This window comes from Lytechinus variegatus, chromosome 5 (genome assembly GCF_018143015.1).
Source record: "Lytechinus variegatus isolate NC3 chromosome 5, Lvar_3.0, whole genome shotgun sequence".
Lineage (NCBI taxonomy): Eukaryota > Metazoa > Echinodermata > Echinoidea > Temnopleuroida > Toxopneustidae > Lytechinus > Lytechinus variegatus.
In genome coordinates this window covers 36,195,364-36,212,027 of record NC_054744.1, presented here as the reverse complement: position 1 = coordinate 36,212,027, position 16,664 = coordinate 36,195,364, and the positions used below count along the sequence as shown (strand labels likewise).

The following is a 16,664-nucleotide window of genomic DNA, read 5'->3' as shown; positions in this document are numbered from 1 at the left end:
AAAGTGTCTTTTTGACCGGAAGATATTATCCGAGATATGAATAAAAATGTAAAGAATATAAAAGAAAAAAAATAAGCGTTACACTAGTGCTCTACTATAAAAAAAAATCTTAAGATATTTTCACAGCCCCGTATTTCCTCTATTCCTTTTCATTGGCATGATTGCATGGAAGGCGTTTTGTCTGATACTATTTCAGCTCATATATAGCACTTATGTATTTTAGATTCCAAAACTTCTTCCCATTACCTGTTACTAATCAGATCGAGATGGCAGCTATGTTCTCTGGTTCATCCCAGCTTTTGTTATTCATGGACGTTTGCAAAAATAATAAAAACAACAACCCGGGAGTGGGTGGGGCTGCAAGACCTAAATTTTCGAAGAAACGTAAGAGCGAGGTGATGGGGGAGCTTTTGCATTTTCTAGAATGAAATTGAAGGATTTCGTGCACACTTTTGGTGAATTTTGTGAATTTTGCCCTCTCGATCGGCGGCCCCCGGCTGCGTACGGTCATGTTTGTCATCTTAAACATGTTAAAGTCTTTAAAAGGCCTATATTACACTGGTTTGAAACAATTTCGTTTGCAATAAGGCTCGTAATTTGCTGGAACTGCGACCCTGGTCATGAAGAAACACCAGGCTGGGTCAGAAGGGAGGAAACAGAAGGAGCAAAAAGAACTCAACGCAACTTTTATACTCCATTTTACACAAAATCCTTACCGTGGGGGGGGGGTCCCATAGCCTCTCCCGCTCGATCGCTTCGGTATCTCACGCTGTCAAAAATATTGTGCCCCCTTCGGGATTTTGCCCCCCAAAACTGAAAGTGTTCCGGCGCGCCTGCCCCCCCCCCATCTGAAAAATGGATCGACGCCCCTGGGTATACATCATGCTCAATAAACAGATTACTATGTACACGGTCCACATAATTTTTGTCTCTTTTTCTTTCGTATGAGTTTAGAATAGGCTTACTTGTAACACAAATTGAATTTTCAAAAAAATTATATAAGTACAGTACACTACAACAATGAAGGAATTTCCGAGAACACCATGCATATCAATCACTCCCAAATGTCCTAACTTGTGATTTTAGTGGGGGTAATGTTGAAAGATCCCCATTCACAAGAACATTTGTGTCAATCATCCCCCCAACCAAGAATACCGATCGACACCCATGATTAATGCTTTTATCTTTGGAAATAAAAGTTTAATTGAATTGAATCGAAGCCTTAAATGAAAATTCTTTTTTTTTTCACCGATAGATGTGAGATGAGAATGGAAATCGGGAATAAGGTTAACAGTATTATGATGCAAAGAGAGATAAGTGAAATCATATTCAGAAATGATGCAACATCAAACATTCTGATTAGGCTTGTAAGTCTCCTGGTCTAGAGATGTGGGAAATGTTGCAGTCCGGAGTAACGGCATTGATTTGATCAATGTCTTCAGTAATTCTTTTATTTTTAAACTTTAAAATGGGACACTCAAATGGAAAAAATGACCGGAAACTTTTCAATGTATATATATATAAACCATCCACATCCCCGAATCTATTCTCATGAAAAAGAATACGGTAAATGTAGAAAAAAAAAAACACCTGACAAATGTAGCTTTCCATAACTTAGACAAATTCGGTCAGAGACTAGAGAGGGGTCAAGTTGTTGAAACACAAATCTGGAAACATGGCGGAGCCCACAGAATCTTCGGGAACCACTGCTAAAGATCTCATCAATGTTGTCGTTAAGACACCGAAAGACAAAGAAACAATAGAAATCAAGCCTGATGCTACAATTAAACAGGTAATATATGTGATCAGGGTCCATGTGTCGACTGTAGTGCATAGTGTAGGACAAGTTTGTCAATATTGCTTATTCACGGCGCGATGAATGATCCAATCCACACTCACAGGCACAGTCTCTCGTTCTCAGCGTTTCACAACGCGCAACGCCGCCCCGATACTGGCCTTAGGATTAGCCTATCTTACTTAGCACAGTCACAGGCATGACAGGACGTGGAATTATTTTAAGATTTTAACCCAGTCTAACTTGTAATGTGATTATTTGTTAATGGGTGATGTAGATGTTCGTATCTAGTAATAGTACCGGTACAATGAATTGACATTAGATGTGAAACTGAAAGCCCATTTTTAGCAGTTAAATTGTCTCAAAACTCTAATACGATCTAGCCTGGACAGGCTGGAGGCTCCTGCCTGGTCCCTGGAGAGTAAAAATCAGGCTACTGTATGTAGGCTTACTCTCCATGGAGCCTGGTTCGGGATCATTCAAGTGATGTTCGTGCAGGCTCCACTCCACCCAAGCTTCACTACCGCTAAACTATGTTCCACCTACCCGAACCTCAAGTCGGTGAAACACTTCAGATACTTCGAGTGGCAAAGGTGGGAAAAAAAGGATATTGTAAAAATTATTTCTAAAAAAAATACGAAAAGAAATAGAAGCTTAATTTCTTACTCTACACCTTTATTTCACTCCTTGTCCACCCTCCGGCTATCCTCAAAATTGGTGGTTTTGTTGTTTTGCTGTTGGATTAAAAAACAAAGATTATTCAGTCTTGCATTTGATGTTACAGATTATAACAGATAATCTTTTTTATCACATAAACAAAGTTGTATTTCAAAGCCTCCTTTAATACTGGAAAAGAAAGATTACTGTACAGTTACCATGATTTCTTAAAAATTGTAATATTAATATTTTTTCAGCTTAAAGATGAAATCTCCAAGAAGTTCAGTGCTACCGTTGAGCAATTATGTCTCATCTTTGCAGGCAAGATACTCAAAGATAATGATACCCTGGAACAGAATAGTAAGTATCATATGTCTCTACCCTCCTTCATTTTTTTTACGATCGTACTGTACTTCTTATGTGATAACGTGAGGTTGTGTGAATGATAAACCTTAATTAAATTAAAGTTATGTATTCATTTCTATTCATGATATGATCTGGGTACCGTAACACAAAGGTTAGCGATTAATCATACGATTGATTCTCTCGATTGATTGTACATTGTAGTCAATGGAATCAATCGTAGAAAAATGTGTCTACGATCATTGCTAAGCTTTGTGTTACAGGCCCCAGGTTAGATTTGGGAGTATCAGGTCAAAGGGTAGAAACTTTTTATATTCGAATGTATCTCAGTAACTACTACTGAACCATTTTAAAACTTGGAGCATATTGGAGCAGAGTTGATCTTTGAACTTGCATTATTTTGGTCGAACAGTTCTCTAAATGTTTTCATGAATGATGAATATTCATTGAGCAAACTGATTCATCCCCACTTGTTCTTTTGTATTTGATTATATGAAATTATGTTCATTCAAAGTATGTTTGATGACTTACATAGTATGAGTTTTCCTGTAAGTCTGTAACTGTAAATTTTATAACCCTATTTGGTACTAGAAAAATTTGCATTTTGTTTAAGAACATGTAATTAAATTTTAGTTTATTTTTTTTCAAAGATTTCTAAATGCCTATTATATATTAAACAAAGTCATAGGCATCTCTGGGAAACAAACTTTCTCTTGACATGAATTGACACACTATATACATGTCTTTGTATGCATCTCTATTAATGGATACCATTTATTATTCATTCAACATAACTTGGCATTTAAAGCAACTACAAAACTCTTAAGAGAAATAAGATTTGGATAAAATTTTCATATATGTATTTGCTTCTCAAAATTTTATGAAAGGGAGATATTTTATTATATTTCCGGTAAGTAAAAAGAAATAAAAAAGGGAATATCATAAAAGTAATTCAAATATGTCAACCATTTGATCCTTCGGTTGTGAGCAAAAGGATAAACAATATAAATGTTCAAATATGGGGGGGGGTCCTCAGAAGTAAATTGGTTCTTTTTCACTCATAAAATGTTACCACCTTACAACAACTTCAGTGATGTTTGCTTAAATCCCTCTATAGGACATTTTTATATTATAGAATTTCTATAATTTTTTGGATAGACCTTTGCACTGATATCGCCATCAGCCATGTTAGAGGAAAAACAGTGGCCTTGCTAATGCACCCTTCAAACATGATCACTCAAGTTTGAACTTGGAATGGCACATGATCGCATGTGAATGTACACAAAGGCACACCTTGGTCACTTGAGCCGTGTAAAATCATATGCATACATGTATATCTAAAGGCCACTGCACACCTTACGACTGGTCCATAATCTGCTTTTGGAACAAATCGCATTTTGCTTCATTTTCTGGAAATTTGAATGAAAAGTATCTTTTTATTTGAGGTTCATAATAACAATTTTGGCTGACTGCAAACTTTTTTTTTAGTAAAGGCCAAATTAGTTCAAAATCATAGCCAATCCTACGATTGCTAATTGCTATGATGATATAACAACTACCGGTATATATTTAATTCGCTTTTATTCTAATAAGGATGATAGCATAGTCACAGGTTTTAGCATAGGTATTTGTATGATGGTTAAGAACATGACACAGAACATCTGTGTATTGATATTGGCATTATATTCTACTACTAATATTAAAAAATCTGGTCATAGCCCAATTGTGAGGTGTGCAGTGGCCTTGTGATACTTTGTGATATGATTTTAATTATAACCACATCCTCATTTGAGCACAGTTTTAAGATTTGAAGTATGTTACAGAATGGGGGGGGGGGTGCAAGGTTGAAATGTATGGCCAACTGTAAGATGTATATGTATAAAGATTTGCTTTTTTTTTCAAACAGAGGGAGTCAAACAGATGAGGAAATATTTCTTTAATCAATTATATCTAGCTTATGATTATTTTGCATTAAATTTGTGAAGATAGTTATTTGAATTCTCTTTGTCTCTTTATTGATTCTGACAGATTGTCTGACCATTTCAATTTTAATAAATAAATAATTCTATTTGTCCTTCTTTCAGACATTAAAGACAACATGGTTGTGCATCTGGTGATTAGGTCTAAGAAGGTAAATTAACATTTGATCCATATCTATTTTAATTTTTCTTTGCCAAATGTTTCTAAATATGTTAATCTAATCTTTCTAGATCCTACAAAAAGGCAAGGTGAATTCCTTCTTTTAAATAACATCATCCGATCCAGGGGCAAAATATTTTAAGAGGAAGAGACGGAATAATGTGAGTTATCTGTGTGAGATGAAATATGCTCTTGTGTTGTAAAACTAGTGAAGCAATATGCATGTCTTCAACCCTAACTAGGCTTAGGTTCCATGATATGACGTCCAAATCCTGAAAAAAGATTTTGCTGCGATGTTTTTATATTAGTACCCGAGTGGAAAAATGTCATCTTTATTATTATTTTTCCTCATTTCTATCCACCAATACTCCAAAGGATCAACCTGGTTCAAGCACAGCAACTTCTAGTAATCCAGCTTCACCCTCCAACCCCTCCTCCTCATCGACTACCGCCCCATCATCGACCCCATCCACTAATGCTCCTGGTGGTAATCCGTTCTTTGGTGGTCTTGGAGGGCTTGGAGGAATGGGTCTAGGGAACTTGGCTAATATGGGACTAGATTCAGCTAACTTCGCAGAGATGCAGCAACAGATGCAACAACAGGTAAGCATGATACTTGTACAGCTTTCACCATCACTATCATTACCACTGCAACTACCATTGCCACTATCACTACCACTATTACTGCTACTACTTCTACTAGGCTATGACTACTACTGCTACCATCACTACTTTTACCACCACCACTATTCTGCTACTACTACCACCATCACTACCACCACCACTACATGTATACTACTCCATTGTAGTACTAGTACACTACTACAACTGCTGGTTCTATTGTTACAAGAGTACTACTGCACTACGTTTTTTACTTATTCTATGACTTATGAGGCATTGCAAGAAACTTGTGATCAATTGCAAGTCTATTTTTGTTCCCGAAATCAAGAATATGCCATGCAATAAATTGCAAATTTGGGATTGATTGTTAATCTGCTCCATGAAACAAGGAGTGTAATCTGATTTGTTAAAGTGATCAATCAATTGTAAAATTGCAACAGAATATTTGTGATTGATTCCAAATATTTTCTTGCGACACCCCCTATGACTGCTAACACAAGTATTGCACTCCGACCAGGGGTAGTTTTATTATTAAATGCTAGCTAATAAAAATATGGTATACAATTAATTAATTGTTCATGTTTTCTTGTTGAAGTTGGTGAACAATCCAGACATGATGAGGCAAGTATTGGATAATCCCATAGTTCAAAACATGATGCAGAATCCGGATATATTCAGGAATCTTGTTCTCAACAATCCTCAGATGCAACAGATCATGGAGGTAAACCTAATTCAGTATTGATTCTTCTGTCTCAAATGATTTGTCAAGTGTTATTATCAACCTAATTTCTGTAGACAAGCTTTTTCAGGAATTACAGAATAAAAAAAAATCAATATTTTGCCATACATTGCGTTGTAATACCTTGTACTGATTTAAAAAGAAATGTTCACATGTTGCTTATATGAAAAAAGAAAAATGACATTAAGAAGTACCTGTTATTCAAAATTTGGGTTCAATCCGTAATCATATTCCACAACAACCACACAAACAGCTACATTTTATTTTTAGACTTTTTGACGTCATGAAAACTGTAGTTTCAAAGTATTATTTTTTGTAATTTTAATGAGTTTAGAATGATTAGTTGGTCAATAAATATGGCGGGGGGAAACAAGCCTCCATGTACATGTATGTGATAAAATCAAGCTACAGAAGGGTCAATTGAAGCACTCTTTAAGATTTTCTTACTTTTTACAGCATATCGTATACACCTAAATCATGAAACGCAATACAACTCACACTTTATTAAAAGTCTCTACAAAGATTATGTAAAAAAATATACTGTAAGTTGTAACTCTTTAAATCAAAACAATGAAACCAATATGAACTGACTTCGCTTCTCACACAGCGAAACCCTGAGGTATCACACATGCTGAACAACCCGGAAGTGCTTCGTCAAACCATGGAGCTCGCTCGTAACCCTGCTATGATGCAGGAGATGATGAGATCACAAGACAGAGCACTCATCAATCTAGAGGTAAGCATAAAATGGAGGAGGGAACTATCTAAAACTACATGTGGTCTGGTCTTAAAATGTACTTAAAAAATCCATATTTTATTGTTTGAAATAGAAGAATAGAAACATTCCGAAAATTAATTCTGCCCAATTGATCTTGGGCCAGGCAGCCACTGTGCAGCGCCAGATCGACAAGGCTCGATCTCTTGTATGGTTGAACGTTATTGTCAGGGTAGCAGCAACTCCCATCTTTTTACGTATTTTGGTCTTACTCCCAAGCTCCTGGTTGTAAGGCGGATGCTCTCCCAACTGAGCCAACATACCATTTTTGGGATAACTGCTAATAATACAGAGAATTAATTAGCCTATAGTATATATGTATAGAATAATTGAAATGTTTTTGAGATGCACATACTTGTTATAACATAATCACTGTTATATGAATATATTGAGTTATGAATCAATACGTTACCATTCATGTGGGCCTATATTACAAGACTCCACTGCTCAGACTGATGCATTATGGGTAAGGAACTAGGTAAGTGTAATTTGACTAAAATGGATATTAAATATCCACAACCTTGAAGAAATAAGATTAATTTTACATCAGTATTTATGAGTCTCATATTGTTACTCTGTGTGCATTTCTTCTACAGAATATACCAGGTGGTTACAATGCACTACGGAGGATGTATACAGACATTCAAGAACCCATGTTGAATGCTGCTCAAGAACAACTAGGAGGAAACCCCTTTGCAGCTTTGGCAAACAGTAAGATATATCTCTTACTTCTTAATAGTAAATTTCAATAAAAAAAATAAGAATTGCCTCTTCTGTTTTTCAGATTTGATCTGAAATGAAAATTCCTTTTGTCATTGAAAATGTACACGTCAAAATAAATTAGGTTTTACAAAGGTAAGTTAAAGATAAATGCCAGTTGTGGTAACGATTTCAAAATGAGTTCGTACAGAATCCAATGAAAGGACCACCAAAGTTTGTATAAATAAGAAATATGTGCCAAAGGATTCTGGAAGAAATTGTGTAATTGCTTAGAAATTAGCAAATAAGCATGGGATGAGGGTCAAGTGTCTGACCGATATTCAAAGCAATAATAATACACTGTCCCACGTGCGCTTATCTGTTTTGGGGATCTTCATTGTGAACATTTTTCCGCGTAGATTTCAAGATTTCACAGAGTTCAGTGTATTTATCCTTGATGATATAATGACCATTAAGCCTGCTTTTACAGACTTTCTCGTGAAATCAGTGTTTACTGCAACTACTTTCATTTACCTTTAAATGAATTCTTTCATGTAAAGTAAAGAACCCAAATTTATTTTCTGTTTTAATTTACCTGTAAATGGAAAATCACTGTACTGTAAGACCAAAAATATGATCAAAGATTGGTACGATGCATGTTTTCAAAGGAAATGGTATAAACTGCACGAATAGATTTGGTATGTGCTATTTATATTTTCTTTTGTGGTCTTTGTAAAAATTAAAAGAATTGTATTGATTTTATTTTTCATTAATAATTTTGATGAATTTTGAATCAAATTTAACAATTGATTTTCAAGGTTTGGACCAAGAACTGTTTAGGGGAAATTAATGAACAAAAATTTTTTTTTTTTTCAACAAGCTACTAAAAGATCTTGTATCTGATTGGCCTAGAGCAAATTTGTCAAAGAAAAAATGGTAACAAGATCCTGCGTGGAAACATACTCCTAAACAATGATAGTCCAGTCCCAAGAAAGGTCCCAAGAAAGTGGCTTCTTTCATCCAAGTGATATTCATGACTTGAGATGTTTTGCATATTTAATGAACTTGATGCGGACCAAAACACCTCTTTTCATTCGGTCATTGCTGCTCCAATTGTGCATCGAATTTCATGAATTTGGTACCATTGTAAAGAAGAAGAATCATTCTTTCAGGTCATGTGTTTGTATTTATTCAAAGATTTTGTAATATAGGTTAAAATTTTGATCTAAAATATGCTACAAAATAAATCTTTTCACCCGACAAAAGCTGCTATTTCGCACTTTATTATTTTTTTAGCCCAAAATGATTTTTACATCATGATAAAGCTGAATATGTATGCTTTGAAATGATATAGGTTTCGAAATAAGAATTGGTTTAATCGGGTCAAGATCACACTTTTCATTTGCCAAGTACATAAATAGTTTGAAAACAAGAATACTGCACTCTGATTGGTCAAAGAGACCACACAAAGGCAAATTCCAACGGTTCCAGTGCCTGGGTTCGTGGGAAGGTCACACTTCCCATGTGGTAATCTCCTCAAATACCCAGCGCCTGTTGTTCTGTGAACCTTATCCAGCCAATCAGAACTCTTGATTTCATGCAAGTACAAAATTTCAGAAATCTCGTCCTGTACCTTGGTGGGAAAAGTGTGATCTTGACCCGATTAAAAGGTGCCGCATATCAAGAGTGGCATTGTGAGAAAGTACAGAAAATCAGCTTTATGGTGATATAGATATCATCGAGGCTCAAAATAAAAAGTTTTGCACAATTTGCAAAAGAAAACAGAGGAAGAAAATTCAGTTTTGAGCACATTTTCAGGCCAGAAATTTACTTTTTAAACAAAATATTATATAAAAAATAAATGACCAATATGAAAGAGTAACTTTTACTCTATCTGATGGTGCAATTATATTTCTTTTAACTTGAGGTTAAAATAGGTAAATTCTTATAAAAAGAAATTCTCTTGAATCACGAGATTTTGCAAGGAGGAGGATTCAGCCACGAGATGATTTGGATGAATCTGGCCTTTTTGCTCATTAGCACAGGGACCTGCGGTCTGACTGAGTAAAAGCCTTTGCATCCAATTGTGGAGAACATAATTTGTGATTTCCCTTTTGTCTAAAAAGATGGTATGAACTAGTTTCATTGGATAGTGTTTAACAGCATCCATTAGTTTCTGAGGTTTACCCCAATAAACGGTTCTGGAAAGCATTTCAAATGCAAGTAATGAATTTATAAGCTTTTAAAATCCTTGCATTTGATTGGCTCTGGGCAAACTTGTCAAAGAAAATCCCTGACAGGATCCTTTGTGAAACATTCCCCAGCTGATTTATCATGCATCAGAATTAGACATGCAATTACTGCATACATATGTTAGCAGTTGACACATCATCCTGTACAATTAATAGATGAAAAGGGTCATACATTTTTAGGCAAAAGTAAGGTCACATATTATGTACTCTCCAGTTGATACAAAAGCTGATTTTTATTGTTCAGGAGTTTTTCATGAAGCATCTTGTTAGTAAGTAATTTTCATTGACCAATTTGTTACAAGCCAACCAGATACAAGGATTACAGTAGCTTATAACAGTTGTCCGTGAAAACCACTGACTAATTATTTTGGTGAAATGCTCGCCTGTTTACCCACATTGGTTGCATGTTTTATACAATAGACTTCCTGTATCTTTTCTTTGTTAGGTACCTCAACCTCCCAACAGGGGGTGGAGAACACAGAACCTCTCCCTAACCCCTGGGCACCGCCCTCGCAAAGGACCTCATCCTCGACCACCACGTCAAACACCACATCAACCAGCAGTACATCCAGTACCACATCACCCGGTCTAACTGGAATTCAACCAGGTAAGCACCGACAGAGTGCCTCCTTGCTTGATGATGTACTGTTGGTTATGAAGATGATATCGACGAATATGACAATAGAGACAATTGTTATTATGAGGAAGATGACTTAGATGATGACAGCGATGACAATGGCCACAATGATGATGATGATGATGACGACGATGATGTTGGTGGTGGTAGCGATGGTGATGATGTTTATGATGATGTTGATGATGATGAGGATAATGATGTAGATAATGTTGATGATGAAGGTGATGATGATAATAATGATGATAATGATGATGACGATGATGTTGGTGGTAGCGATGATGATGATAACGATGGTGATTTTGATGTTTATGATGATAGTGTTGATGATGGTGATGATAGTGATGGGGATGATGATGATGATGATAACGATGATATTGAAGTTGAGGATGATGATAATGATAATAATTTTCAAGCTTGATATTTTTTACCCGTGTTCTATTCTTTCAGGTGCTAATATTTACAACAGTCCTGGGCTACAGAGCCTGATGCAGCAGATTCAGAGCAACCCAGCACTGATGCAGAACATGGTGCAAGCTCCTTACATGCAATCTGTGGTGAGATCTATGGTCGAGAACCCAGATATGGCAGCACAGGTATATCAATATAGGTTTATCCAAGGACAATTTCCATTGAAAAAAAACAATAGAAACAACAATGCGAAGAACATAGAAATACGTAAGAAATTTAGAAAACAATAAACTACATAAGAAAATGAATGTGATGTTGAATTTGTTTAGTACATTTGATTAGATTACTATAAAGAGTCTGTGAACCAAAAATGAGCATTTTAGGGGCATTATTTTCTTAACGCAAACTTATGATTTTACGCATAAAGTAGCATAATCAGTTTTGTAGATTATGCCATGGGTAACGCGCGTGCCAACGTTAGATCGTTCGATCGACAACCAAGGTCATAAGGGGGGCTAAATCATCCCCCCACTCCAGTCTACTTAGGCATCAAAAAAGCCCAGTCTATTTAGGGTTAATAATCAAACCACTTTTTATCTATCCTATCAGGTAATGAGGAACAATCCACTGTTTTCTGGTAACCCGCAGCTTCAAGAACAAATGACGAGGATGCTGCCAGCTTTCCTCCAGCAAGTAAGTAACTCATGACTCATGTGCAGGGAGGGTAGGAAGGGATAGCTCCCCCCCCTCCCCACTCCCCTGAAAGGAAAAAAAAGTTTGTCACTGGTGCAAAAAATTTCTAGGAAGGGGGACACTATGTGTTTTATCAAGGAGGGAGTATGGTCAAGGTTTTGTTTTGTTTTGCTTTTTCTTTTTCTTTCTTTTTTTGAAATTATTTTTTTTTAATTTTTTTTTTTGGGGGGGTCCCCCACCTAAATCTGCCACAGTTCCCAAAGTATAATTAAAGAGGGCATGAGGAAGTATGATAGCTCAGTCTGTAGAGCATTGGTTTCGCAATGCTGTGATCTGAGTTTGGTTCTGCCTAGTGAACCGTGCCTTTTGTTCCTCTTTTTGCTTACAAAAATTCATGCTTTCTTTAATCAGGTTAAAAACAACCATCACTCACATTTCTATGGTTATGACTTTATGTCCTGATTGATTGCCAAATCAAACGTATATATACCAAGATATAGTCTATCCTCAAACCTGTTTGGCACTCCATATGGAGACAGTATTCTTTGATTTTTTTTTCTTCACTAAATAGATGCAAAATCCTGACGTGCAGCATGCTTTGACGAACCCTAGGGCTATGCAAGCCATCATGCAGATACAACAAGGCATGCAACAACTAGCTACAGAGGCCCCAGGATTGCTACCTGGGTAAGTTTGCATCTTACAATTGAGTTACTGAATTATTATGCCTCCTGGTACTAAGTGGTTAGTTTTCTGATAGGCTGATGCTCTGAAGTCGCACTAAAATGCCCAATTGAGTGCAATGCCGTATTTGTCAGATTATTCATTTGGGAAACACATAAGTACCATCAACGGGGATACTCTTATTGAATACCATAATGTGCAGAGGCTTTTATGAGTGACACATTTGTTAACTTCTTTCGACAGCATGACTGGAGCTGGACTTGGTACCACTCCGTCTGCCTCGACAGGTTCGACCGCTGCCACCACAACGGCTGCTTCAACCACCTCTCCATCCACCCCATCCACCACAACGCCATCAACACCTGCAGGTACGACGACCAGTACCACCACACCAGGTGCACCTCCCAGTCTAAGTGGGTTACCTCCGGTTGGTGAGCCTCAGTTCAATCAGCTCATGACTCAGATGTTACAAGCTCTTGGAACGGGCGGACAGCAAGCTCAGGTAGCACTATATTTATTTTCTACTTCATCGGGGGAGTGGGGTGAATTTCGTGGAAGGGCTCATTGCATGTTTTATCTGACATTTACCATAGTAACAATCAAACACCTGTTGCTTTTCAGACAATAAAAATCAAGGATATTTTTCAGGGTCCCATTTCATTTGTGATAAATATTGATTAACTTTTCATAATAGACAATATTTTGGGCATATCATGTTACAGCGATGTATCAACATAATAATAAAACCATTATCATTATCTATTCTTTTTTTTAATATTGCATAATTTTAATCATTTGAAATATTGCCTAGCAGTAATACTGACTCATTCATACTTCATTGATGCCTTCACCTCACCATGTAAAGTGATCACAAAATTAATAAGACTGATTGATTATTAATATTGAATCATGTCCTCTATGTAGCCACCAGAAGTTAGGTTCCAGGCCCAGCTCCAGCAGCTTTCCTCGATGGGGTTTGTCGATCGTGAGGCCAACATCCGAGCGCTGACGGCCACAGGGGGCGACGTAACTGCAGCCATCGACAGACTTCTTGCAAGATGACCGCCTTGATTCAACATTTCAGCTCAAATATGATCCTTGCAATCAAAGTTTGGAGGTACTGATTTAATGATATTGATCCCATACTAGCATCAGAGTCTCCAGATAGCATCAGATGAATACACAGAACCTTACATTGTGTATGAACACATTTGTATAATATAAATCGATTGATAAAGAAGTAAATTAAAAGAAAGAGGAATAGAAAAGAAGAGAGCATAAATTCAATCCAAGCAAGACCCCACTGGTAATTTATGATACGATTCATACACCTCGTTCATATGTGTATATATTTCTCTTATCGTGAAACAAATATGAATAGATTCCCATAGTTGTAATATTCATTGTTACGTCATGATTGGTATTGTAATGATGAAACTCGTTAGAACCGTTTCTGCAAGCCATTGCCTTAAAATACTTTGCTCTGTGCATTTAATTTAATATGTAATGTGTATTTTCAGTGATTGTATAATGTGCCCTTTCAGATTTGTATATCATATAGAGTGACTGATAAAGTTAATCCGACATGTTTTTTAATGTTACATAGTTTCACAATCCTCAATTATTTATGTGTGTGGGCAAATTGAGAAAATGATGAATCAGGGCTTCACTTCCCGAAGCTGTTTTCAAGTTATATTACATGTGAACTGAAGTACAAGCAACTGGTAGATAATGAGCCTAAGGTTTTACTGACATTTTTTTTTTCGATAGAGTTAAATCATATTCTAAACATTTCCTTAAAAACTGTGACAGAAAAATTTGTGACACTTAAATGTATCTCGTCACTGCTTCTCAGTATCCGCAGAATGTAGTTTCAAGTGATGTAATTAGATTGTAGAAACCTAAATGGAATTTTTTTCTTAGTCATTTGTAAAGTTGTGCATAACATTACAAAATACTCTTTGGGTCACAGAGAATGCCTGAATATGAAGTATAGGATTTAATGAGATGGTTTTAATGAATATTCCATGTTTTAGAATATCTTATTACGTTTCATACTGTAAAAGAGATAGAGAGAAGGAAACAAATAACGGCAAATTATTGCAGAACTGTGAATTCCCTGAGGTATTAGGAGCTATGAAAGAGGACAGGAGTGCAAGAAGTGATCAGAAAAGGATCGTTTTTAATTAGGTTTCAAATATAGACAGATTTTCTTTCTGTAAGTGTATTTCAGTTGGCATGAGACATGTACTTGATTACAGCTTGCAAGAGAAATGTAAATGATGTCAGTATTCATTCTTATATTATTGTAAGGCAAAGGTTGTTTAAAAACATGGTATTTCCTGTAGATTTTTCTGCTAATGGAGTGTTTCAGCTATATCTATATTCTCTTCTGGTTTTAAGGTATTAATGCGCTTCTTGTATACACACAAGGTTTTAGGTATTTCTATATAAACCACATCCTCATCCTTTTTAGCATTATGCTTTATCATATACGGTTTGAGCATCAAGCATGGTCAGAATAGATATAGCATTACATGTACATGTAAACTTAGATATTGAATATTCATGTTATGTTGCCCCCCCCCCCCATAATTGCTATACTAGTCCTTTACATTCATTGCAGATTAAGATAACACACAATTTTAATGTAATGTCAGAACTCAAGTCATTTTGTGTTAGTAGTCAAATTTGTTGTAAAATTTTTCCTCTTAATAGTTTGGAATTATGTATATCTCGCCTTTATTGGGCTTTATCACACTTGTTTACATGATGTACACATACACCAGGGCTCGACATTAGCAGTGGCCCGGGGCAACCTAAATTGTGAGTCGGGCAACCAACATTTTTTTTGAAAGCCCACACTTGCTGGCCCGGTCAGGCTACCAAAATTTTGATAAATTGTAATGTTTTCTATCGTTTTAAGGCTACCAAATTTGCAATGCGGGCCACCAAAATTATGAAATTGATGACTTTGTGGACCGATTGGGACACCAAGAAAAAAATGGTAGTGTGAAGCCTTGCATATACACATCTGAAAATGTTTTAAACAAAGTATAGTGGCTGGGCATCTGCCAAGGACAGAATTTATGAAAAGGTCATTATGACATCACACATCATACACAAATTATGATGTACCTGTATACTGTGATCATGCATGCTATTACCCAGTTGACATGCATCATATATGTGCTTTGGCACTACTGATATCATTTGCATACATAGATGTCAATGGTATTTTATCATTTTCCCCCTCATAGTATATCTATGCTGTATTATTAGTGATGGGATTATATTCTATCCTGTCAGCTACAATGATTATGTTTCTTGAAAATTCACATGAATATTCATGGAAGGCAGATCAGAGGACTATAGCTGTTTAATTTGGTTTTAGGTTAGTCAGTATTGATTTGGGGCTTTTTGAGTTGTTTACATCATTTATGTTCCTTGCAAAAAAAAATAAAGATTTGCTACTGTAAACTTTATTTTCACCATTCCCTTTTTGCATTTTATGAAACAATTATATTAGAATTTATAATTTTGTTTTTGAAATCTTTAGTTTTAATGATGGTGCCCCTTTTTTCAAAGAGGAGTTCATATTGAATCCATGGTATTGACTTATGATAATTACATTTTCACTATATTCACTAGTATTTTGGGATGAAATCGTATGCTGTTGTAGTTTCTCCAGCGTTAATAAGCATGGTCAGGTTTTAACTCTTTATTATTTCTTTTTCAATGGAATAATGATCATGCTATTTGACATGTCCTTGTGAAGTTGATTATTTTAGTAATTAGTCTTTGTCTTACACCAAGTGATATCATGTGTGGTGTTGAAGGCTGGTGTTAATATTTGGGCCTAAAGATTGGCTCTCAGCCTTAATAAGGACTGGTGTTAGGATGAACACCTTTCAGTGTTGAGTTCTGCAGACTGATTCAAAAGCTCATCATTAATAACCCAAAACCCAACAACGTACAGTGTACTTGAAATCACCAAAAGTTTACTGCAGCCGTAATACTAATTCTGCTTGTATGTCGTTTTGACTCTTGTTTATTTTTACCATGCACATTCTCTATTTATCCTACAATATTCCTTTCACTGTTTTCATTATATTGCATTGAGTCCTAGTTTATTAATATGCATCCATTCTTTTTTTATTACTACTTTAAGTAATTTGATCACATTTTGTAGATTTTTTTTT

General features: G+C 35.9%; 1 protein-coding gene across 1 annotated transcript; it reads left to right on the top strand.

Moving 5' to 3' along the window:
- Window positions 1-1,627: 1,627 nt before the first annotated feature.
- LOC121416029 (ubiquilin-1-like) lies at window positions 1,628-16,661 on the top strand. The gene is made up of 13 exons (XM_041609468.1): window positions 1,628-1,792; window positions 2,710-2,812; window positions 4,900-4,946; window positions 5,330-5,557; window positions 6,171-6,296; window positions 6,922-7,050; window positions 7,686-7,800; window positions 10,486-10,647; window positions 11,125-11,270; window positions 11,695-11,778; window positions 12,350-12,465; window positions 12,706-12,964; window positions 13,387-16,661. Exons 1-13 carry the CDS (start codon window positions 1,676-1,678, stop codon window positions 13,522-13,524), a joined length of 1,770 nt encoding a protein of 589 aa, XP_041465402.1. The 5' UTR covers window positions 1,628-1,675; the 3' UTR covers window positions 13,525-16,661.
- The last annotated feature ends 3 nt before the right edge of the window (window positions 16,662-16,664 follow it).